Here is a 24,180-nt window from a genome sequence, read left to right as displayed (position 1 = left end):
CCCTGCTTCAGCTCTCGCTGGTCAGGCTGCAGCAGCTGACCAGCACCGATTGTCCGGCACTCCCTAGTGAGATGACCCCAGTACCTCAGTTGAAAATGCAGAAATCACCGGTCTTCTGTGTCGCTCGCGCTGGGAGTTGGAGACTGGAGCTGTTCCTATTCGGCCATCTTGCCATTGATTCCCTGATCACTTCTTAATTTGAAAGATCAAATGATATGGTATGTGAGAAAATTACCCAGTGCTATACAAACATAAAAAACATTGCACTATTTATGAGGTACTCATATTGTGCCAGCCACTATGTCAGGCTCCAAAAATATATTATCTCATTTGGATTAACTTCACCTTCACAATAATACTGTAAGGTAGGTATTATTAGTCCCATTTTAAGAGACAAGAAAACTGAAGCTCAGAAAAGTTAAGCAATTTTTCCAAAATCTTATAGCTACTAAATGGCAACATTGAGGGTAACTACATTAGGCCATACAAAGATCTATACTCAGATGTTTCATAATCATCTGCTGGGGGTCTGCATAACTCTTCATTAGTTATGATTTTAACAGCAACTCAGTGCGACCCTCTAAGAAGTAGATTTCAGTAACACAGAGGTTCTCTAACATTCCATTGGACACACCAGCTGGAAAGCTGAGGCACTTGTTATTTTGAATTGGCCCATATTAATTCATCAATGTCTACTTCTTTCTTAATTTATCCTAAATATAGGCAAAGACTACCATGTTTGACAACCAGAAAGAGTATTAATAACCATAATCTCCTTTGAAGTCTCCAGAGCTACTGCCTTGAAATTTTAAACAAGGGTTGGTTAAGAATTTCTGACTAGATGCAACAGGACTTTCTGAGTGACAACTGTCTTCCTTTCCTAGTCAATAAAGACAAATGGATGTACAGCCACTAGCAAGCAGGAGTTAGTTATTTGTTTTCTGTTTTGTTTTTAGATAGCTTGTAAAAGTCTATACGAGAAAAGAAGTTAGATTATTTTAAACAAAATAAAACAAAATCAATGAGCAGATAATTGCTTAAATTTGTCAAAAAGGAAAGCTATAGACATAGGAAAGATAGCTTGTAGAAAAGATTATAAAGTTGTATACAAATGGCAGGCAGGCAATGTATGTTTTCCACTATAATACCAGAGCAACTGGCAAATGAAGAAAAGTCAGTGCAGAAGCTACCCAACAGGATGATTCAGATCAGCTGAGACATGATATTCATTTACAGCTAGACAGTCCATCAGGTAACTGACGCCAGGACAACGCCCAGAAGAGTATGGGTCAATATATCTACTAGGAATACTGAGTTTCTCCTTCTGCTTTCATCTCTTGAAAGATATCGAAGATCCTACTAGAGGTACACACCTTACTTAATCCATCTATAGGAAATCTGAGGTATGAATATTACGCTGCAATCTGAAGGTCAGAGATTTGAAAGCCATTAGTTACATCATGCCCTGTTTTATAAAAGAAACAGGTATAAAAATCAGGCACCAAAGAGACACAAGTTCAAAGATTTCACAGATTATGTTGTAGAGGGTGGAAGTCCCTCCCTGTAAATTAAATTTGCATGCTGAGGAAGAAGTAATAATGTAGACTGAGTCTGGAAATAAATATGCAAACTAATGGGTTTTGAAAAATTTGAAATTTCCAGGTAAGACAAAACTAATACATAGATGTGTGTGGGTTTTATTTTAATTTTGTTTCGGATAAGGAGGGTAGAGTTCATTTCTCTTCAAATTCTCCATGACAATTCTTAACCGTTCCACTGTCACATTTTCTAGCTGAGAAACAAAGCAGAATCTGCTTGACGATTGAGCCTGTTTCTCTCTATTTGCCTTCAGTGGTAAGAGAAAAATATTATTAATTTAGTCATCCTTTAGTTTTGCCTTTACATTATTTCAAATTTTTTCAGTATTTATTTTCAAACCTGTTATTGATTTTCTTCAGAGTCCTCTAGGTACTATCAAATTTGCCACATTAGGTTCATGTTATAGAATTCAATACTAAACACTCAAAATCCACCCAGAAATGTCATCACCTAACTCTCCTTTTCAACAACTCACTTAACCTCTCAAGACCTCCCTTTCTTCAGTTGCAAAATGACAGCAGTTTGATTAGAATAACTCTAAAGCCATAACTGTGTTAATATTTGTCATGTCATCTTAGTGTCAGGTATTAATATCTTAAGATGTTTAATCTTAATAAGAAAAAACAAAGTGACATCACAGAAAATATTGTATAATAGCAGACAAATAACACCTTATTCATACTACTCTGTGGACAATTATCTGTGTGATTATTGTCAAGTCACTGATACCACTTTGTGGTTGTCTTGTTTTTTGTTGCTATAACAGAATACCTGAGACTGAATAATTTTTAAAGAACAGAAGTTTATTTAGCTCCTGTTCTGCAAGCTGGAAAATACAAGGGCATGGCCCTTGCTTCTGGTGACATAACACAGTCGAGGTCAAAAGAGAATCAGACACATGTGAAGAAAAAAAACCGAAGAAGCATCCTGGCTTTTTAACAACCCACTCTCCAAAACTAATCCATTTCCACAGGAACTAATCCAGTCTTGCGAGAGCAAGAGCTCACTTACTACAATATGGCACCAAGCTACTCATGAGCCATCCAGCCCCATGACCTAAACACCTCCCACTGAGGCCCACTTCCCACACTATCACATTGGGGATCTAATTTCAACATGAGTTTTGATGGGTACAAACTCAAACCCTAACAACTGCCTTACTGACAAACTGAAGACAGAACATCTTACAGCTTCTTCTGGTTTCAGAATTAATGACTATATTACAGCTTATTATTTGTACATGATGATACCAGACAGAGTCCTTTATTTAACAGTAACAACAAAAACTGAAGGCACAGAAAGTGAGGGGCATATTACACACTGAATTCTGTGATGATGATGTAGTGGGTTGAAATGTATACCCCAAAAAGATACATCCAAGTCCTAACCCATAGTACCTGTGAATGTGACCCCATTCAAAATGTCTGTGCTGATTTAATCACATTTAGATGAGGTCATGCTAGATTAGTGTGGGCCCTAAATCCAATGATTTTTTTGCTTATAAAAAAGGATACACACACACACACACACACATACAGAAGAAGGTCATGTGTCAACAGAGGTAGAAACTGGAGTAATGCAAATTACAAGCAAAAAAGAATGTCAAGGATTTGGGGGAGCCACGAGAAGCCAGAAAAAGGCAAGGAAGGATTCATCCCTACAGCCTCAAAGGGAGTGTGGCCCTGCTGACCCTGATATTAAACTTCTGGCCTCAGAACTGTGAGAGAATAAATTCTGATCTTACAGCACCCTTAGGAAACTAATACAGATGGTCAAATCAGTACAACAGGAGATGGCCAGGCAAATAAAAAAAATTATTAGAAGAATTCCAAGAAATATGTTCTCTTAGTGAAACTAAAAGACAAGTAGCACCAATATTTTTTTTAATTTAAGCTTTTACAACATTGAAAAGTAGTGCCTTTGAATGGGATAAAACACAGGCTACATCTTAACCATCTACCACTAATTTCCCCTTTGAAAATAGAGAAACTAACTGACTTCTGAACATATCAGTTTCTTTGCCTAAAAAGTGAGATTTAACAAACTAATCAGTCATGCAAGAGTGCAAAGAAAATTAATGACATTATGCTGAGTCCTTTTGCAATCGAATGGATGGATGGATGGATGGATGGATGGATGGATGGATGGATGGGTGATGGACATTTTAGGGATAGGTAAGGCATGGATGGGGATTCTGAATTATAAAACTTTTTGACACTGCAAAAAAATAATTATATCTTGTCTCTGTCGCACCTAGAGACCAAAACACGATCAACTATCTAAAAAATAAATTTCATCTGAATGTTTAAATCCCTCAAATAGTGAGAAAAATAAGTATAAAATAGCAGCATTCTTTTAAAAATATTTTTAGCTCTGATTAAAAAATAATGAAAATTACTAATATAAAACAACAATCTGTCCAATTGGTGTTTTCTTTAATTAGCAAGAACATTTAACCTCTTCAATAAGCTTTTATGTGGACAAAATGTTTCATACTACTATAATTATCCCTTCAAAGTAGCAAAACAAAAGGAAAGGAAATACCCAACAAGTAAAACAAAGCTAACAGAATTATTACTGTTATATTTATACTTACAATCTACAACTGGTGAAGGTAAAATAAAACAGAAAATACTATTATTTGTACTAGGCCCAGACTGTACACTATAGACAATATTCTCAAACTTGGATGCACATTAGAAAGACCTGCAGGGTACATATATGTATGTATGCATACATATACACATTTTGAGACAAGGTCTGGATATGTTGCCCAGGCTGGTCTAGACTCCTGAAGCTCAAGCAATCCTCTAGCCTGAGCCTTCCAAGTAACTGGGATTAGAAGTGTGCACCACCATGCGCAGCTTATGCAGGGTATTTAAATATAAACACTGATGCCCAAGGCCCTCCTGCAAGGCAGGGCTATCCCCTATGGCAGTACACAGGGTTTGTTCTGTGCCATTCAGTGGGCACCATTTACTCAATACAGCGCAATCTGTGAGAGAGAAGAATAACAAATAAGTGAATACAAAGCATTAATGATACTGAGCCACTAAAATGAACACTGATTAATGATTTATCAAATAAGCAGCACCATATTTCAGCTCTGTGGGCAACTGGTTGCTTTTATTGAGCAGCCATTGCCTACATGACATTATGAGTATGTTCTGTTCCCTAGGAGATTGCCTTCTCTTTTCTTTTTCTTTTTCTTTTTTTTATTTTCTCTGAGACAGAGTCTCTGTCACCAAGGCTGCTGGAGTCCAGTGGCGCCATCTCGGCTCCCTGCACCCTCCACCTCCCGGGTTCAAGCAATTCCTCAGCCTCCCGAGTAGCTGGGATTACACGTTCTCGCCACCAAGCCTGGTTAATTTTTTTGTATTTTTAGCAGAGACGGGGTTTCACCATGTTGGCCAGACTGGTCATGAACTTCTGACCTCAGGTGATCCACCCAACTCAGCCTCCCAAAGTCCTGGGATTACAAGCATGAGCCACCATGCCTGGCCGCCTTCTCTTTTCTTCACTGCATAATAGAGTCCTATTATTCATTTAGTATTTTATAGTAAATGTAGTATTTTAACATTGGATATATTTCATAATATTAAGGAATTACTTGGGGTTTTATCAGGGTGGTAATGATATTACAATTATGTTTTATTTTTAAAGAAGGTTTATCTTTTACAGGTATACAATATAATATATAGCGCCATGAATGGAATGTCTAGAATTTGCTTCCATCTAATATGGGGTGGAAAACAACTAGGCAGAGTTCTGATAAATCAAGATTGACTATTTATTTACACTTGTTAAAAGGTAAAAAGGTTCATTATCTGTTCCTTCTATTTTGTATATAGTTAAAATTTTCCATAATGTCCTTGCTCACTCATTCAAATCACAACAGGAAACTCAACGTACCTCTAATAAGCAAGTTACATTAACAAGAAAATAAAAAAATATACTTACAATGGATAGGACTATCCTGAGGAAAGGACCAGGTAGTCATTCTTTAACTATGTGAGTAAGAATTTATTTATTAGAAAAATAACTGGCTGTCACTGAAATCTTTTGATAACTCAATCAAGGTGATATCTAAAATGCTTTTACGCATGAAAATTGCTGAGAGATGGCTGAAGCAAAGGAAACCAAGTGCCTTTTACAACATATCAAACAACAACAAAAAGGAGACTTTATCTTAGCTGGGATTATACAATAAAGTCACTAATAATCACTGATGCCTAAATAACAATTCGGTAAAATTGATGTCATTTCCAAGAAATAGACAATGATAAAAGCAAAGTTTTTAATGATGTAGAAGGAATATAGTAAAAATCTAAAATACAAAGGAAGAGTTAGGAGGGCATCATTCTAAGGGATGGTGGAAAACATTCAAGAGCTACAAAGGTCAAGCAATACAACCTGAAAAGAAACCGTGATACACTGTTCCTACAAAGGAGACCATGTAAATTTGTATCATTGGCAAGTCAACAGCTAGACCCCCATTATAAAACCACTATGTTCCTCCACTGTTCTCTTCTCACATCAAAATCTTTACATTTCCAGAAAGGCCCTGAGTTTTAATACTGTACAGAAAGTTCCAGTCTAATGAAGCCATTTTTCCTGCTACATTTATATTCCCTAAACCAGAGTTTCTCTGCCAGTGCACTAACAAATGGTAACAGTTTTGTGCATATTGCCACTGTGACAGGAAAAAGAGAAGTCTCAGCACTCTGTCTTGTAGATCCTATTTGTCACTTTAAATTCTACCTAATGTGCTTTACATTCATTATATCTATATCTTTTGCCACTTGAAAAAGAATCCAAACAAGAAAAGTGAAAACCACCAAAATAGCCACCTTCTCCTCTGTACTATACAGGTAACTAATCATACAACAAGGAAAAAGTATTTCTCCTAAAATAAAGCATACTATTTGTGCAAGCATTTTAAAAAGTATTAAGCAGTTAACTATATGCAAGCAGGGTTGTGCAATATGCAGAACAAGGAAGAAAGAAAAGGAAAATAGGGAGTAGAATCTTGCAAAGCAATTGCTGAATAATAAAGCATTAGAAAATTGGCTATCATTGTTTTCCTATTTATATCTTATCTGGATATAAACACAACTGGAATATTGGACGCAGCAAAAGTGTACATTATCAATTTTGATTGATATTTCTTAGTATAATCATTATTTATTCATTCATCCAACAAATATTTACTGAACACTAAGAATTAGACCCTGAGAATGGTGGTAAGAAAGACAAAGTCTCTGCCCTCACAGAACTTAGATATAATAAAATACTTCTGGGGCAAATCTATGATGATCTTTGCTTATAAAAGTTCAAGAAAAGGGCAGTATTAAATATCAAAAATACCAAAATACCCTAAAGTATACTTTGTATATTTGCTTTTGAATTTCAGTTGCTTAAGAATCCATAAGTTAATTATCTATTACTTCATAACTTTTGATTTTCCTCCACTGATTGGACCACTCCTCTACCACAACTAATACTGTACAAAAAAATAGAACACTGTTTTGCAATGACAAATGTAAAATATTATTAACAGCTATTCAAAACTGTTTGCTAGTGAGCTTCTCTGGTAAAATACTTGAAGTAAAGGGTGAAAGAAATGAATGAAAAGAAGATTTAGAAAGATTTTGGAGGAGATAGGGTTGTGAAAAGTTAGAGGTTTTTTTCCTGGGTTAACCCCTTTTTTTTTTTTTTTTTTCCTGAGTCTCCCTCTGTTGCTCAGACTGAAGTGCAGTGGTGCGATCTCAGCTCACTGCAACCTCTGCCTCCCAGGTTCAAGTGATTCTCTTGCCTCAGCCTCCTGAGTAGCTGGGATTAGAGGAACCTACCATCACGCCCGGCTAATTTTGTAATTTTAGTAGAGACAGGGATTCATCATGTTGGCCAGGCTGGTCTCGAACTCCTGACCTCCGATGATCCATCCACCTCAGCCTCCCAAAGTACTGGGATTACAAACATGAACCAATGCACCCAGCCTAGGTTAACTCTTTAACCAGTTATAAGAAAGAATTAAATAGATTGTCAAAAAAGTAGGGAGGTTCAATGNTTTTCCTGAGTCTCCCTCTGTTGCTCAGACTGAAGTGCAGTGGTGCGATCTCAGCTCACTGCAACCTCTGCCTCCCAGGTTCAAGTGATTCTCTTGCCTCAGCCTCCTGAGTAGCTGGGATTAGAGGAACCTACCATCACGCCCGGCTAATTTTTGTAATTTTAGTAGAGACAGGGATTCATCATGTTGGCCAGGCTGGTCTCGAACTCCTGACCTCCGATGATCCATCCACCTCAGCCTCCCAAAGTACTGGGATTACAAACATGAACCAATGCACCCAGCCTAGGTTAACTCTTTAACCAGTTATAAGAAAGAATTAAATAGATTGTCAAAAAAGTAGGGAGGTTCAATGAGCAGGTTAGGTATCACCCGCTGCAACAAGTTGGTCAAATATATTTCTCCATCTCTCCTGCAGCATATTTACCTTCAGCCTCAATTAGCAAAAGTAAAAATGTGTTCCAAGACTTTTGAAAGAAATAAAAAGGAAAGTTTATTTCTATAGGAAAAAAATGCAAAACCAATTTACATAAGATTTCTTTGTAAGTTTTACCTACTAATACAATGCTTTCAGCATATTTGTGAGTTTCAAAGATATGTTCAAGCTAAATAATTTGCACTAATGGATGACCAGTGACACAGCTGACCTGAAATGACCAATTACTATTCCATCACAATTTCTCTGGTGAACAAGAAACTTTTATTATGTTTACTAAAGCTTGTATCAATTTGAAGAATGTACATTAGAACATTTATTTTCATTTATCTAATTTTTTTGGCAGCTATGATGTTCAGCTGTTACTCTTTTATTAAAATTAATGTGAGAAATATCATCATGTGCAGACATTCACATAATTCTTTTCCTTGGGGCTTAAGCAAAGGGATGATGTATAAATGTGAAATAACTATTTTGTATTAGAAAGTTAGTCTCATTCTATCACAGGTATGAAATAAAGGCTATAGACATCGTCAAACCTTCAGATACAAGAGACTATACACCTTTTATTTCTTTAAGAATTCTTTAGTGTTTACTAGATAAGAGAGCAATTCAACCACTTTCCATGTTATCTTTTTCATACAGATAATTCTTATAGATATTTCCGAATCAAGTATCTAGTAGCAAAGTGTCTTATAAATAGGAGGCATTACATAAATGTTAACTGAAGAAAATGAATTAAAGTGAAGTATTCTTAATTTACTTTTCTAATTACAAAAACATAAAATGACATAAAATGATCACTATTTTAATCCATTACTACACCTATTATATATATTACATAATATATATTATATATGTGATGCATATATTATGTTATATATACACATAATACATATCATGTGTGTGTGTGTGTGTGTGTGTGTGTGTATGTGTATTTAAAGAGAGAAGGTCTCGCTCTGTCACCTAGGCTAGAGCTCAATGACAGGATCGTAGCTCATTATAACCTCAAATTCCTGGGCTCAAGTGATCTTCCTGCCACAGCCTCCCAAGTAGCTGGGACTACAGGTGCACACCACAACACCTGGCTAATAATTTTTAAAATTTTTTTTGTAACAACAGGGTCTTGCTATGTTGCCAAGAAAGGTCTCAAACTCCTGGCCTCAAGCAATCCTTCTGCCTCGGCCTCCCAAAATGCTGTTACTAGAGACGTGAGCCACTGTGCCCAGCACCCCCAAATATTTGATTGCTGATATTTAGCTATAATTCAAAATTGATACCAGAACTGAAATAGTTAAAAGAGAGAATTAAAATCTGCAAATAATATTCCCTCTATTATTTCTTCCCGCTCTATCACTGTGCCTATCAAACCACCTATAACTGAGGAATAAAAGGAGCACATTATGGTTTCAGGCCAAACACTCTTTAAGTACTACATTTTTTAAAAAGTATTAATTCTTTGTCATCTCTCCTACTCACATTTTAAAATAAACAAAGACTAGAGATTAAATAATGTTTTAAAAAACACCCAGAGCAAATCAGTCACTTAGGGGAACAGTACAAATTCTAACTAAAACATTTCCAACTTTAAAACATTATTTACTCCATAGTTTACAAAATATTCCTGGAAGATTATTATCTCATTTGATCCTAACAAATCTTGAAGATAAAAGGGAAGAGTATTACTTTTATTTTCACCATGTAGCAGATGATGATACAGAATGAGAGTGATTTGCACTTTTAAAGTTGAGCAGCTGAATTAGGCTTACATTTAGTTCCTCTGACTTCTAGTCCAGGGCTCTTTCCTCGTCCCTCTGGGCTCCTATGTAATTAGATGTCTAATAGGCATATGAGAGAATATCAAAACTCTTCATATGTTCCTAGAAATGCCCAAACATTGAAGAAATTCACACTAAGTGGGCTAATATTTGTAAGTTGGGATTAGTCAGTATCTATGTGCCTAATTTGTGGTTTGGAGTTGAAAACAAATACATTAGTTGGTAATACATTAGTTGGTAAGACAAAGTAAGTGAAAGAACAACTAATACTCGATGTCTATGAAAAACAGAAGGCATTCTTGGTTAGATGTGCTTAACTAAAAGAGGATTGCATGACAAATTTAAAAATAAAACAGAAATGTAGATAAATGTTGATGAGTACAAACTGAATATCCAAAATTGCAAATGTGGAAATACTGATTCAGATGGCACCATTTCATTATACTCTATTAGATGAAAGACTTCAGGTGACTCACAGATAAATCTGGAGTGAAGGGATTTCCCCACCACTACCCCCCACATTTTAAAATGTAAAACTAAAGTACCAAACAAAAGCAGGTTGCAGATTTTCTACCAGTTTTCTAAAATATAAGGCATATCAAAAATTTGTAAATATTCATGCCCCATCTAAAGCCTAAATCTTTAAGCAAGTAAAAAAAAGTATTACCCTTTTTCCTGTAAAACAGATGATAATAGAACATAAATATCCTGAACTCTCCCAAGTTTTGACATCATCAATATCTGAAGGGTTTAACATCAAAACTCACAATATCTAGTAGAAACCCTACAACATAGTAGCTGAGAAGCACTGATAATACAAACTCCTTCGTTTCTGGAACCAAAGAAGGCTGAAAGATGTCATAGCAAAAAAGAAACTCCTACTCATCAAAACTGTATTTTTTATTAATTCTAAGAGGCTGGTACTCACCACAATTCCTCTCAGATTTAGACATCTAATTAGGACCTGCATTTTTAATACTCGTTAATACATGTAAAACATATGCATGCTGAACATATTAAAGAACAAAAGTTTCTGGGAGCTTTTTTCCATGGAAAAAATAAAGAAAACACAACTGTGTTCAAGTAGATCACTACCATCTGCCAGCATTTTATCTAAAATAAAACTGACTGAAAGAAGACAAATATTAAGTTCATGTTTCCAAAAGCCTGAATGTTCCTCAGGTAGTTCAATTCTAAAACTGTCACTGTTTCTATTTCTTATGTGTATGTGTTGGTATGTGCATTTTCCTTTTTCTACTCCTAGTTCTAAATACCAAAATCAATGAAATGGTTACTTTCATAAAGTCTACTGACATATTAAACAGTGTTCAAATTTCAGAGCAAATAAGAACTTAATTCTTAACCTCTGCTTCTCTTTCAAAAAATACTGCAAATAAAATATGAATGTCACTAAATATCTTTGAAGACTTGGAAAAATAATAATATTGCTACTAAAATAAGTGCATAATCCTACCAATCACTCTTCATAAACTTAAAAGCTATCATCTCTTCATTCCCATCAATTATAATAAAACAGTTAAGTCAAGGATTCTTAAATCTTTGCAGTAATGGCATTGAGCTATTTCTTGGTTTCCCAGCAGTGATCCTCTTATAAAATAGTATAGAAAAATACTTTTCAATAAAAGTGAGTTCATTTTTTCTGTTTTAAAAGTTAAAATTCCCTTTGAAAATCCTGAGGCTTTTTCTAATACTAAGTAATGATACAAAATGACAGCTAAGAATCATTACATTTGAATAAGAAACTCCATAATACAATTGCTACATGTGCACATGTATGCCCACACAGACACACACACACACACATACAAAATATATATATAATATATGCTTTGAATTATATTGGCTTTTATGAAAATATTTCTCATTGTATTTAAATTTATAATAAAGGAAAAAAATAATGACAAAAACTAATTCACATTCTTATCTACTTAAATTTTCTAAAAATCTTGGAACCACCAGAACAGACTGAATACAAATAAATATCTGTATCAATACTGGATACACAGAGAAAATACGAGCTAAAATCCCCCCATACCCTATATTTTAGATCTCTACTATAGTGAAAGATAGGTTACCAAGTGAGGAAAATTTTCTTAGAAATATATTAGAGTAAATGACCCTTTCAGAATGTTGACTCAAGTGAACATTGTTCAAATGGTACCAAAGTCAACAAACAAAAAAACCTCAGAACTATATTCAAAGGAAGAAATTTACTTCTTAAAGCATATTGCTTTATTTACCTTATATCATTTGTGTCTAGCACATAATGTGTGTTCATCAAATGTATACCTGCTATTCCAGATCACTGAGGAGGAAACTGGCTTTTCTGAACTACATACCAAGTCTAGCGACAAGCAGAGACTTTACTCATTCATTTTCACTCTGAGAACTAGCATAATACATGAACTCTACAGATGCACTTAGTACCTTACTTTTTGGCAGAGGGGAAAGTGGTAAGTGACAAGTAAATGCCAAATAATGAATCACTTATTGATTGTGTGTATTTATATACACAGTCATACATTGCTTAATGATGATACCTTCTGAGAAATGTGTCATTAGGCAATTTTCTTATTGTGTGAGCATCATAGAGTATACTGACACAAATCTAGATGGTGTAGCCTACTACATACCCATGCTATATTTGCATAGCCTATTGCTCCTAGGCTACCAACCTGTATAACATGTTACTGTATTTAATATTTTAGGCAACTATACCACAGTGGTATTTGTGTATCTAAGCACAGAAAAAGTAAATTCTACAGTAAAAATAGGCAATTACATATCTTATGGGACCACCATTGCACATGCAATCTATCGTTGACCAAAATGTTATGTGGCACATGACTGTATATTTGTGTAGATATACATATGTGTGTGTATGTATATATATAACTGTATTTAAGTGGAAGAAAGCAGTATTACATTAGATTTTTAAAGAAAAATTTTAGAACATCTACGTTCATAGAGTAACTTAAAATGCTGCCAAAACAAACTTACTGAGCCAATGTAATGAGTAAATATGAATAATTTATTATTAGCATTATCTAGTTTTTAAAAGAATTATAACCACTAAAGTAGTTTAATTGTGACCTCTGTAATTTTGACTAAATTAATTTATATCCCAAATCCTTTTCACATAGATAGGACAAAGGTAAATTTCGGTTCCGTTCCAGACAAATTTCGTAACTAGTAAAATGCAAATAACACAACTTTCATCCATATTGCTAGTTCTTTTCCTGCCTTCCATTCCTACTATTAGGAATGACCATCTCCTATACTGATCAATCAATTGGTCTCCATCCAATACTGCTGTAATAATCGTCCTATCCAGTTTTCCTTACCTCACTCTCATGTTCTCTTATAGCTCTCATTGGTGTTTTTGCCTGAAAAAGCATCATTTCCCCTTATTTAAATCCCAGCAATGGGTCAGACACAGTGGCTCATGTCTATAATTTCTGAACTTCAGGAGGCCAAGGTGGGAGGATAACTTCAGGCTAAGAGTTCAAGGCCAACCTGGGCAACATAGCAAGACACTGTCTCTGCAAAACAAAACTAAAAAGTAGCTGGGCATGGTTGCACATACCTGTACTAGCTAGGACTAGCTACTATAGGAGGCTGAGGTGGGAGGATCATTTGAGCTGAGGAGTTCAAGACTGCAGTGAGCTATGACTGCACTACCACACTCCAACAGAGCAAGACTTCGTTTAAAAAAAAAAAAAATACCAGCCATGTAATGTAATTTTCCTTTTGCTCTCCTGTACTCAATCACGTGGTTTGAATGGGGTTGACTCCACTTCCTGATTCCAAAGTAGATGTAATATAGGCCTTGCCAAACATGGTATCAGATGCATTTGCTTCATTAACAAGTCCAAAGGCCACATGATACAAAAAGGTACAGTTGGTTCATCTCAAGACTTTGTTAGAACTTCTGAAAAAACAGGTACTCGCAGATAAGACAACTAAGCTGGTGGAATATAAGCTTAGCTCTGGGAGTGAGCCATATGGAAAGAGCCTGTTCCAGCATACAGCCAAAACACAGGAAAGAAGAGTCAAGGATGCAAGAGAACGAATGACATCACTGGATACAGCTTGCCCATAGCCAACTACCCTAAGACTTCAGTTACGTGACTCAATTACATTTTCTTTCATGTTTATGTGATTTTGAATTGAGTTTGTATGGCACAAAAGAATCCAGAGTAACAAAGCTTTCGAATGCTGCCCATTACCTATAGTAAAAGCTCTACAAATTCTTAATCTTGAATTTAAGAATGTATATGAACTGTAAAAAAATTTGTCTATCACCCAACCTGATCTCCCATAACTCCTCCTAACTCAGAATATGTTCATGCTAAACCAAGCTTTTAAAGTTTCCAAACATTTCCCCATCTTTCCTGTGAACTTTAGTTCACAATACTTCCTTTTCCTACAGTGCTCTTCCATTTCATCTCTATTTGCCAAAATCTTTAACATCCCCTTAGATCTATGTCAGAATTTGCTAAGCAAGAATTAAACCCACTTCTCTGTACTGTATTTTTTTTTTTTTTTTTTTTTTTTTTGAGATGGAGTTTCGCTGTTGTTGCCCAGGCTGGAATGCAATAACGCAATCTCAGCTCACCACAACCTCCACCTCCCAGGTTCAAGCGATTCTCCTATCCCAGCCTCCTAAGTAGCTGGGATTACAGGTGCCCGCCACAACGCTCGGCTAATTTTTGGTATTTTCAGTAGAGATGGGGTTTCACCATGTTGGCCAGGCTGGTCTCGAACTCCTGACCCCAGGTGATCCGCCTGCCTCAGCCTCCCAAAGTGCTGGGATTACAGGCGTGAGCCACTGCGCCCAGCCTTCTTCTGAACTTCTTCAGTGAATACTGCCCTCCTGTAGAACTGAGTATTCTGTGCGAGTTCTACAATAATATCATGTGTATATGGTATACATGTCCTATGTCCCATGCCCTGTAGAGATAGCTAGCTAACATGACAGTCAAATGCCTTCTCTTTGAAAAGGCAAATAACCACGAAGGACTGAGGCTGAAAAAGGAAATGTGAACAAAGAAGTCGTATTAGAGTGACTCCGAAGACAGAAGCACTGTTACACTTATTCCCCAAAATCTCTAACTCTAAAATTAAAGTTGAATATATACATATTTTTTAATTCAAGGAGACGTACAAATAAGCCTAGGAAAAAGTTACATTAAATGATGCAGTGAATGAGCTGACAAAGTTGAATGAGAGACATGACAAATTGTCGTTTGTTAGAATTCCTTAAATCTTGATCTTGATGTTAATTCTTTGTTCATGACATCATAAAATTTAGGAACAGATAAAATCATAAACCTTCAGTTACAAATGAAAAAAATAAAAATATTAAGTACTTGAAAGTTAATACTAATAATCTAAAGTGATTTTTTTCAGGCCAAATAATTAATGGCAGAGTTGAGATTAAAACCCAGGACTGCTGATTCACCTACTATAGTATGCTGTTTCTTTCAAACACAAGTGGTTACTATTCTTTTGGTAAACTCTTTTATGTATATATACAATTTAAAATATTTTATTAAAGATCATTTAAAGATTTATTTTTGGGGGCCAGATTCTAAGCCGGGGGCTACAAACACAAAGGCCTAAATGGGCCAATTAAGCAACATAAATGTGAAAATTAGGTTGGTATAAACCAATGGTGACCATTATTAGTATTTGTGACCAAAATGAAGAATGTCTATCTGTCTAAAAGCATTAATTTTAAAAAATGTTTAAACAATTGCAGTGTCCAAGCAAAATACTTCTTTGGGCCAAATTCTAATCTGTCATTTATTCTGATAGCGTCTGTTCCATAAATTTAAAAGTTACTGTTCATGGGTGGCCACTGTCAAAACTAAAAAGCCTTAAAATACAATCACATGAAATTTTACACAATATCACAGGCATGTTCTAGATCAGGGGTGTCCAATCTTGGCTTCCCTCGGCCATGTTGAAAAACAGTCATCTTGGGCCACACATAAAATACACAAACAATAGCTGATGAGTTTAAAAAAAAATCTCATGTTTTAAGAAAGAAAATGTAAGAATTTGTGTTGGGCCACATTCAAAGCTGTCCTGGGCTGCGGGCTGGACAAGCTTGTTCTAGACTAGTATTTCCTAAACTAAGAAACTGTTTTTCTACAAATACTTTTATACAAGGGAAATTCCAGAAAATTATATTTTCTTTTGTCAAAATTTACACAACAGATAATGACAGCTTTCATAGTCTGATTAATATAACCCATGAAAGTGAAAACAATATGTATGGAATTCTTTAGTTTAATCCAGTAAAACTGAGTAACACCAGCCCTTAAGTGACTAGTTTCTGTGTTTCTACGTAGAAGAGATGGTATCTTTAGGCAGAGGATACTGGTAGTGCCCAGAGCAGGAAAAAAGCAAGTAAATTAACAAAGTGAATGGCAACCATATTTTTCAAATTCTAATAAATCATTCCTTCAACCATATTTTCTAAGCAGCTACTATCTGCTAGGTGGCATACTAGGTACTAGGGATAAAACAATAAACAAGATAGATATGACCGTTGTCATCATAAAGCTTAGAATAAAATGGGGAGAAAAAAAATCAAGCAAACAAAATTATTACAAGTTATATAAAATGTTATTACAGAGGGAGAAAGAGTGCTAAAATAGAGGTCTCATTTTTCATCGGGTGTTCAGAAAAGGTCTCTCTGAAATGATGAAAACTTTAGCTACTTGAGAAAGCCATGAAGAACAAGGGGTGTGGGTTGGAGGCATGAGTAAGTACTGCCAACAAAGGACCCAGCAAGCAGTAATAGGACTTGAGGCAGGAAAAAGTTTGATGTTTCAAAGTGAGTAAACAAGGCCAGTGCTGCTACTGCACATTAACGAGAAGACAGGGTATGAGATGAAGTTGCAGAGGCAGACAGCGCCCAGTTCGCGAGGACCACAGCAATCTTGTGCATACTCTGGATTTTACATAGGCAATAGGAAATCACGGATGGCTTTCAATCAGGGATTATTTAATCAAGGTTACAAGTATCAGCAAATGGATATAGGCACTAAGCTTTCTTTCAATCAACAAAGGGTTCACTAAGTGCTTGCTCTGTGCTAGCACCATATGTCCATGTTTGTCAAGTCTGGCTTTGTATCACCAGTGCTAGCATAGGCACTGGCTCTTAACATAAAATCTCTTAATAAATACTAAAGACAGAAAAGAATAATGGAAACAAGCTTAGAAAAGAACGAAAAGATAACTAGTCTGGAGGAATTTTGACCAAACCATCCCACCCCTCAATGCGCTCTCAACTACACATATTCAACCAGGACTTTCTTCTAAAGAAGGGGAGTGTTACATTTTTATTATCAGTATGAGATGGTGAACAAAGAAAAACATAGGAGAGACTTTAGGAAAAAATTCACTAAAATAGAGAATTATGTTCTTTAGAAAGATAAAAGGATGAAATGAACATTACTGCCCTTTTGTGAGCAGTAGGTGTGACTCAGCTCCTGCTTCCCCCTTGCAGTTATCTTTGTGGGCTGGCAGCTCAGAAGACCAGCAGGTCCATGGGGGTGAACAAACACCAGGGCCTGAACAACGGAATAGTATGAATAAATGAAAGATGAACAAGAATTAGTCATGAATGGAAAGGACAATGTGCTCCAAAAAGGGTAGCTGGCCAAATGTGACCCCAAGAAAATAAGCAAGCACGAAAGCTGCCTAAAGAAAGGATAAGGAAAGGAAAGGGCAACAGAGTATCTGCACCATAGCTCTGGAGGCCCCATGTACAGGCAATCAGAGACAGTAGCAAAAGTAAACTTATTGACTAAGACCTTAATAAAAGCATAAAATCTTTCTCAGATAAACAAATAAATATTAGAGATGAAAGCAGAATTAAATACATCTTTCATTTTTCTAATTTTTTTCCTGTCATATGCAGACTAACCATGAAGACACTCAACACTTAAAAACAACTAGATAAGAAGTGCTCTAAAATCAGACTAATAGTCTCAATTATTACGTTAAACACAAGCACATTAATTATAAAACCAAACCTATGATGGCCCTTATTCTACAGTCAGAGTTCTTTTATATAATATATTTTGCATCCATTTGGGGATGGGTTTTTTCCCCTTTTATCTTCCATTCCATTCATTAAAAATAATGATTGTCTCCCCTCTGTAAAAGTATAATAAACATCCAGTTTGTCTTTTAAAATACAGTTGTCAAATTTAAAGGGTAAATATACAAGAAATTTATCCTAGAGGTCTTTAAGGCACAGAGTTTGTTAGGAATAATGTCTTGTATCCATATGAACTGCTACCCAGGGAGCTGTATAGAACCTTACATATAATATTTTATTTTTTAAAATAAGCTAGAAAGGATATTAAAAGTATCTACTTGAAGTTGTACTGCAGTGCTTAACTCCTGGGAAGCAGTAGTTTCACAGTGCTTGCTACTAACTACACAAACACTTTTGAATTGGCAATCTGTGGTAAGAATAAACTACAAACTCCTTAACAAGAAAACCTTGTCCCCCTCCTAACCCCTCCTAACTGGAATATTTTCATCTTGAGAACACTGACAAAGGAATACAAATGAACATGGAAAAGATGAAGCCTAGAAACCATCCTTTAGGGATAATGATGACAGGTTTAAGTTCTAGTTTTACAATGAAGAGTGTGTGTGTGTGTGTGTGTGTGTGTGTGTGTGTGTGTATGTACGCACGTGCATACGCACCCATGTATGTGTATATGAGAAAGAGAAGAGTGGGGGAGAGAGGAAAGAGACAGACAGAAAGTGGCAGAGACTGACCAAATGGTTGGTTATTTGGTTTGCAGGATTATCCTACTTCAGTAGATTGGTAGATCTACTGAATCTAGGATGAGAATGGGATCATCCTAACTAATTGTCAGCTACATTTTCAACATGAAGTCAGCACGCCTAAATTAAACAATCCTGTCAATCAGAGGAAACTTTAGTGAGATTAAATACTGTGGAAGAAGCCCTAAGGGCCATGCAAGTCTAGAACTAGGCTGCGGTGTGTGCTGGCTAGATAGGAGAGCAAGATGGGTACAAAAACAAACCAAAAGAAGACCCCACAACAAGGCAGTATAGGATAGCAAAGCTAGTAGGCTAAATGACAGAAAAGCCTCAAAAGAGGAAAATTCAAATGACCTGTGACTTCTGAGGATTAAGAGAACATCACAGATTCACAGACCCAGAAAACACGTGGTGTCTGGCCCTCCAGCATCCAACAAGAATCAAGAACTGCAATACGTCTCAAGACTGGGAGAAGTACCATACCTACTTCTAATTGTAAAATATAATAATATATATTTTAATCAAGACATATTTAGGTTTAATTTAATTAAATAATTTACCATGCTTTAACTGGAATTAAGACAGAATAGTTATTAAGACAATGGGCTTAAGAAGAACGAATAGTATATAGTCTTTGCAGGTGGCCAGACTTGAACTCAAATCACATATCCACCACTAATACAGGCACTTTGCAGCCTCCCATCAGCCATTTATGGCAATCCTGGGGTTCTGTCCTCATGCTTGTACTTCATGGTTGCAGACATCACAAACAGTCAAATGTAGGAAAGGGGAGTTGGCCTTCTTCTTTTATAAGTAAAATTTAAAATCAAACCACTTTGCTGGAAGAACTCCCAGTAGTCACCCACTTAACTCTAATTTGCCACAACTTGGAGACTGATCAACCCAAGCTGCAAGGAGAGTAGGGAAAATCTGGCAAAGGAGAATGGGATCATCCTAACTAATTTAAGTCCATATTGCTTCACTCCCAAAGGCTGGATACTTATCCATCCTAAAGAAAACTGTGATTCTGTTAACAAGGAAGAAGGCTGTTAAGTGGGCAATGATCAGTATCTGTCACAATACCTCAGATGAAACAAAAAATGTAACTGTAAGCATCTGAGGGTGAAAAAATGATTTTTAAATAACAGAGATTCTTTCAGTTCAGTAAAGATACTACAGAATGAAAAATGAATAAAATATCCTCGATATCTAGTTTAAGGTACAGTCTAAGAAAGTAGAACTGCTTCATCCTGGAACGAATGATTAACATTTCATAACACAAAAGTTAATGCCTTCCCTCAAGCCCCATAGTCAAAACTTTTTTCTGTATCTTGTGAAGTATCTAAGGCAAAGCTATAATATAACCTAAGAATAACAATAACTATTGACAGTTTTTGACAAAATAACTTGTTGACCTTTCATAATCTATAATAAAACTAAACATCTCTAACATGAATCATGATATATTCTTTTAGTTGTCAAGATAAAGTAGAATCAAACTGATTAATTAGGCTGAAGCATTTATTCTTTTAATAATAAAATACATTTCAGATAGTAAGATTGTAACAGCAACAACTACATGTTCAGAAGCTGAGAAAAACACCAATATGTACCTACATTCAAAGTCTTTCTCATCAGACACAATCGTATTTGTTCAGAGTATTTTGCATAGTAGGCAATATTGGTGCTTAATCATTTTACCTTTATGAGTTTTGATGATTTCATGCACCAAGTATACAAAAACAGTAACAACTGGAAAGCAAAATTTTCATATCTTTAAAATCTCCACAGATCTCAGACTTATTTGGTGTAACAAAAGGTTACTCTTGCACTTCAATCTAGGATTGAATGCACGTATTTGTTAACTTAGCATTGTGCGATCAAGTTTTCATGCTACTGCTATTTTTCTAAAAGTATTCAAAAAAGTTACTTGGTAAAGAGTAGAGAAGTTATCATTGTTCAAATATAAGTTAAACTGGTAAGACATGTCTTTGAGTTAAAGACTGATTAGATTAGTATGGTTAACTGCAAAGGCTAAATGGCATACCTTGAAAGATGACAGATACCATTGTTAGGTCGTGGAGGTTATGGCTATCAGAGAGTAAGGCTTTATACATCATGATCTTTCAGATATCCACCTCCCAAATAAGACTGCTTCAAAGAGCACTGTGACACTTAGCCTCAAATGCTTCAGGCTTCAAAGGGAGTAGGGAAGCCATATGCGCAGAAGTGTTTGCTTGCCATCCACACACAGATATTTGTGATACAACAATGTAATTCTGAAAAACTGCATAATCAAAATGAAATCAAACAACAGATAAAGAAATGGCTCATTTTAATGTTCTAATCACTGTAGAAATTTATTATATTTAATGGTACTGTTAAATGAAAAAGTGCCCTAAAGTCAACTGGATTACTTGACCTTAAGTAATATAATACAATTGGTGCTGCAAAAACACAATTAAATGGGATGTGAAAGCAACCATAAACAGTCATATTTTAACACAGCAATAGTCACAACTTTTATATTAACATGTTCATTGAAATTCCTCATACTATTAGTGACTCAACAATATTCACTTATTACTATATTCACAATATTCACTATATCAGAATATAAAACACTAAATTACGTAAAGAAGGATACACTTTACATTAAAAAAAAAATTCTGAATACGCACTAAAACAGCACTTTACTTTTAAAATCCTAAGCCACGTAACTGGAATGCTCACTGTTATTCCATCTGACACTATGCATTCTCAGAGACGATACATGGCTTTCATACAGAAAATGGTTACTCTCTGAATTCCTCAAGTTCCTACTAGGAACAGCAAGTTACATTTAAGTCACAAGCTGCTATGTCTCCTGTGGCCACTTTACAAGCAGCAGATGGGTACAGGTACTAGAGGTAAGGTGGGCATTGCAGCTTCCAACATGTCCTTCCTCTAAGAACCTATCTGCTCTAACTCCATTCATTATCAGCCCAAAACTTTTCATTCCTGCCCAAACCAATGCAGTCCTACACACAGGCTTATCCCATTATTTAAAAAAGTATGTAACACTTAAAGTTTTATATTATTTGTGATAATAAATGGCAAAAACATTAGCTATGTTAACCACCATAGGATAGTCTTCCACTATTTAACCATCAGGAAAATATACAGGAATACATACAAATGGAGAATAAGGAGAAAGAGATGTTCAAGGGGATTCCATCCTGTCTCTTCCCTCAGTTAAAATGTAATGAGTATTTACCTCCATCTTCTCAGTGTGTCCCATAAGACTCCTATTTTCTAAATTATTATTATTATTATTATTATTATTATTATTATTAGGGATGGGGATCTCACTCCATTGCCCAGGCTGGAGTGCAGTGGCACAATCCTGGCTCACTAGAGCCTTGAACTCCTGGGGTCAAGTAATCCTCCCACCTCAGCCTCCTGAGTAACTGAGACCAGAGGCACATGCCACCATACCCAGCTCATGAGACTCTTTCTAATAGGTCCTCCTAGTTCCTACTTCCTAACAAACCAGGATTCAGAATTGACTTCTGTGTCCCTCAAATCTACTCATCCTTCAAGAATAAGTCAAAGGTTACCAACTCTATAAAGCCACCTCCAGTTTGTCACAGTCCAAATCAACCTCTCCATCTTTCACCTCTCATTGCACTTGCCTATCTCTACCCAACAGACTTTAAAGCCTTGGACATATCCGCCTTTCAACTCTGGTTCCTAGTACAGAGCAGATACAATGAACCAAACTAGAAGATCTACTCTTCTCTCAGGCCAAAAATTGTTACCCACACTCACACCCATGTACATAATAAAATCACAAGACAATGAGAAAACACATGTGGTTGGTTCTAAATGAAGCTTCTTTCCCACTGACCAGGTGTCTTTAGAGGATGAGTGTACTTCACTGCTCTGCTTTCTCTAAAGAAATATCTACTGTAGTCATAATAACCAATTCCATAGTTGCAGAAATTCTCAAAGATGCTGATAGAGAAGCAACATCCTCATAACAGGTATTCTTTTGTAAAAGCTGAAAATGCATCCTGAGCTCTAATTACCTGTAATGCTCACTGATGGGAATGGTCTGAGAGAAGTATAAAGCAGATGTCCGGGCTCTCCAATGCCATTTCTTTGCAGGAAGAGTATAAAGGACGCAGTCTCCTAACTCTTCTTGGAGAAGATCCACCAGCTGTTTATGGGAGCCTCCATAGAATGCTTCAATGATGAGGATACTCATTGGCCCGTTCAAACCTTCAGATCCTAGATAACAACCAAAAAAGGTGTATTTTTTCCATTACATACATGTATAAAATTTTTAATAAAAATAAGCTCAAATTTTATACTCAGAAAATACAAATAATTTAGCAATGTATTATTTTTTAAAATAGGCTTATCCCATTATTTAAAAAAGTATATAACAAAGTTTTATATCATTTGTGTTAATAAGAAGAAATAAAGGTGTTTTTATTTTTCTGATTTGTTTTCCTCATGTCGTAAGATTATCTCCCCTATGACTCTTAGTTTTTTCTCCAACACCAGAAAGCTGAAAGCCCTCACCTGCTGTGATCACTCACTTCCTGGTTTGTTCAGCTGTAAGCCTAATAACTCAATAATCTCAGAAACTACTTGACTTAGAGCTCTAATCTTAGACAGTCACTGAACTCATCTTCTAATGACGACTTTCACTTCAAGAGCCCTTCATTTATTAGGCCCTTTCTGGTTCAGAAATTCTCTGATTCTGTAACTCTTGTATTACTACATCTCTAAATTCAGCAGGTATAACTGCCCCTACTGAATACGTATTTAAAAGAAGGCGGGGAGCGGAGCAAGATGACCGAATAGGAACAGCTCCAGTCTCCAGCTCCCAGCGCGAGCGACACAGAAGACAGGTGATTTCTGCATTTTCAACTGAGGTACTGGGGTCATCTCACTAGGGAGTGCTGGACAATCGGTGCTGCTCAGCTGCTGCAGCCCGACCAGCAAGAGCTGAAGCAGGGCGAGGACATGCAAGGGGAAAGGGAATCCCTTTTCCTGGCCAGGGGAACTGAAACACACAAAAGTTACCTGGAAAATCGGGTAACTCCCATCCCAATACTGCGCTTTACCAAGGGTCTTAGCAAACAGGCACACCAGGAGATTATATCCCACACCTGGCCGGGAGGGTTCCACGCCCACGGAGCCTCCCTCATTGCTAGCACAGCAGTCTGTGATCTAATAGCAAGGCAGCAGCGAGGCTGGGGGAGGGGCGCCCACCATTGCTGAGGCTTAAGTAGGTAAACAAAGCCGCTGGGAAGCTCGAACTGGGTGGAGCTCACAGCAGCTCAAGGAAGCCTGCCTGTCTCTGTAGTCTCCACCTCTGGGGACAGCGCACAGCTGAAGACCAACAGGGGAAGTAGCGGGAGCCGGTGCAGACGCGAACGACTCTGTCTGACAGCTTTGGGGAAAGC

At 36.4% G+C, this 24,180-nt stretch overlaps 1 protein-coding gene across 7 annotated transcripts in view; it reads right to left on the bottom strand.

Moving 5' to 3' along the window:
* The window catches only part of QTMAN (queuosine-tRNA mannosyltransferase), a 359,520-nt gene that overhangs the window by 245,234 nt on the left and 90,106 nt on the right, over positions 1-24,180 (bottom strand). For 6 of the 7 annotated variants that reach the window (XM_017895386.1, XM_017895385.1, XM_017895389.1 and 3 more), the window contains one exon: positions 22,792-22,993. In XM_017895386.1, the coding sequence (XP_017750875.1) occupies positions 22,792-22,970 (179 nt within the window). In that variant the 5' untranslated portion in view covers positions 22,971-22,993. Of the gene's footprint in view, positions 1-20,768; positions 21,009-22,791; positions 22,994-24,180 lie in introns of those variants that run through there. The other variant, XM_017895391.1, reaches the window with a different exon arrangement.

The sequence above is a fragment of the Rhinopithecus bieti genome, unplaced genomic scaffold (assembly GCF_001698545.2).
Source record: "Rhinopithecus bieti isolate Rb0 unplaced genomic scaffold, ASM169854v2 scaffold_26061, whole genome shotgun sequence".
In the NCBI taxonomy this organism is placed as follows: domain Eukaryota; kingdom Metazoa; phylum Chordata; class Mammalia; order Primates; family Cercopithecidae; genus Rhinopithecus; species Rhinopithecus bieti.
This window is presented reverse-complemented; position numbering and strand designations above follow the sequence as displayed.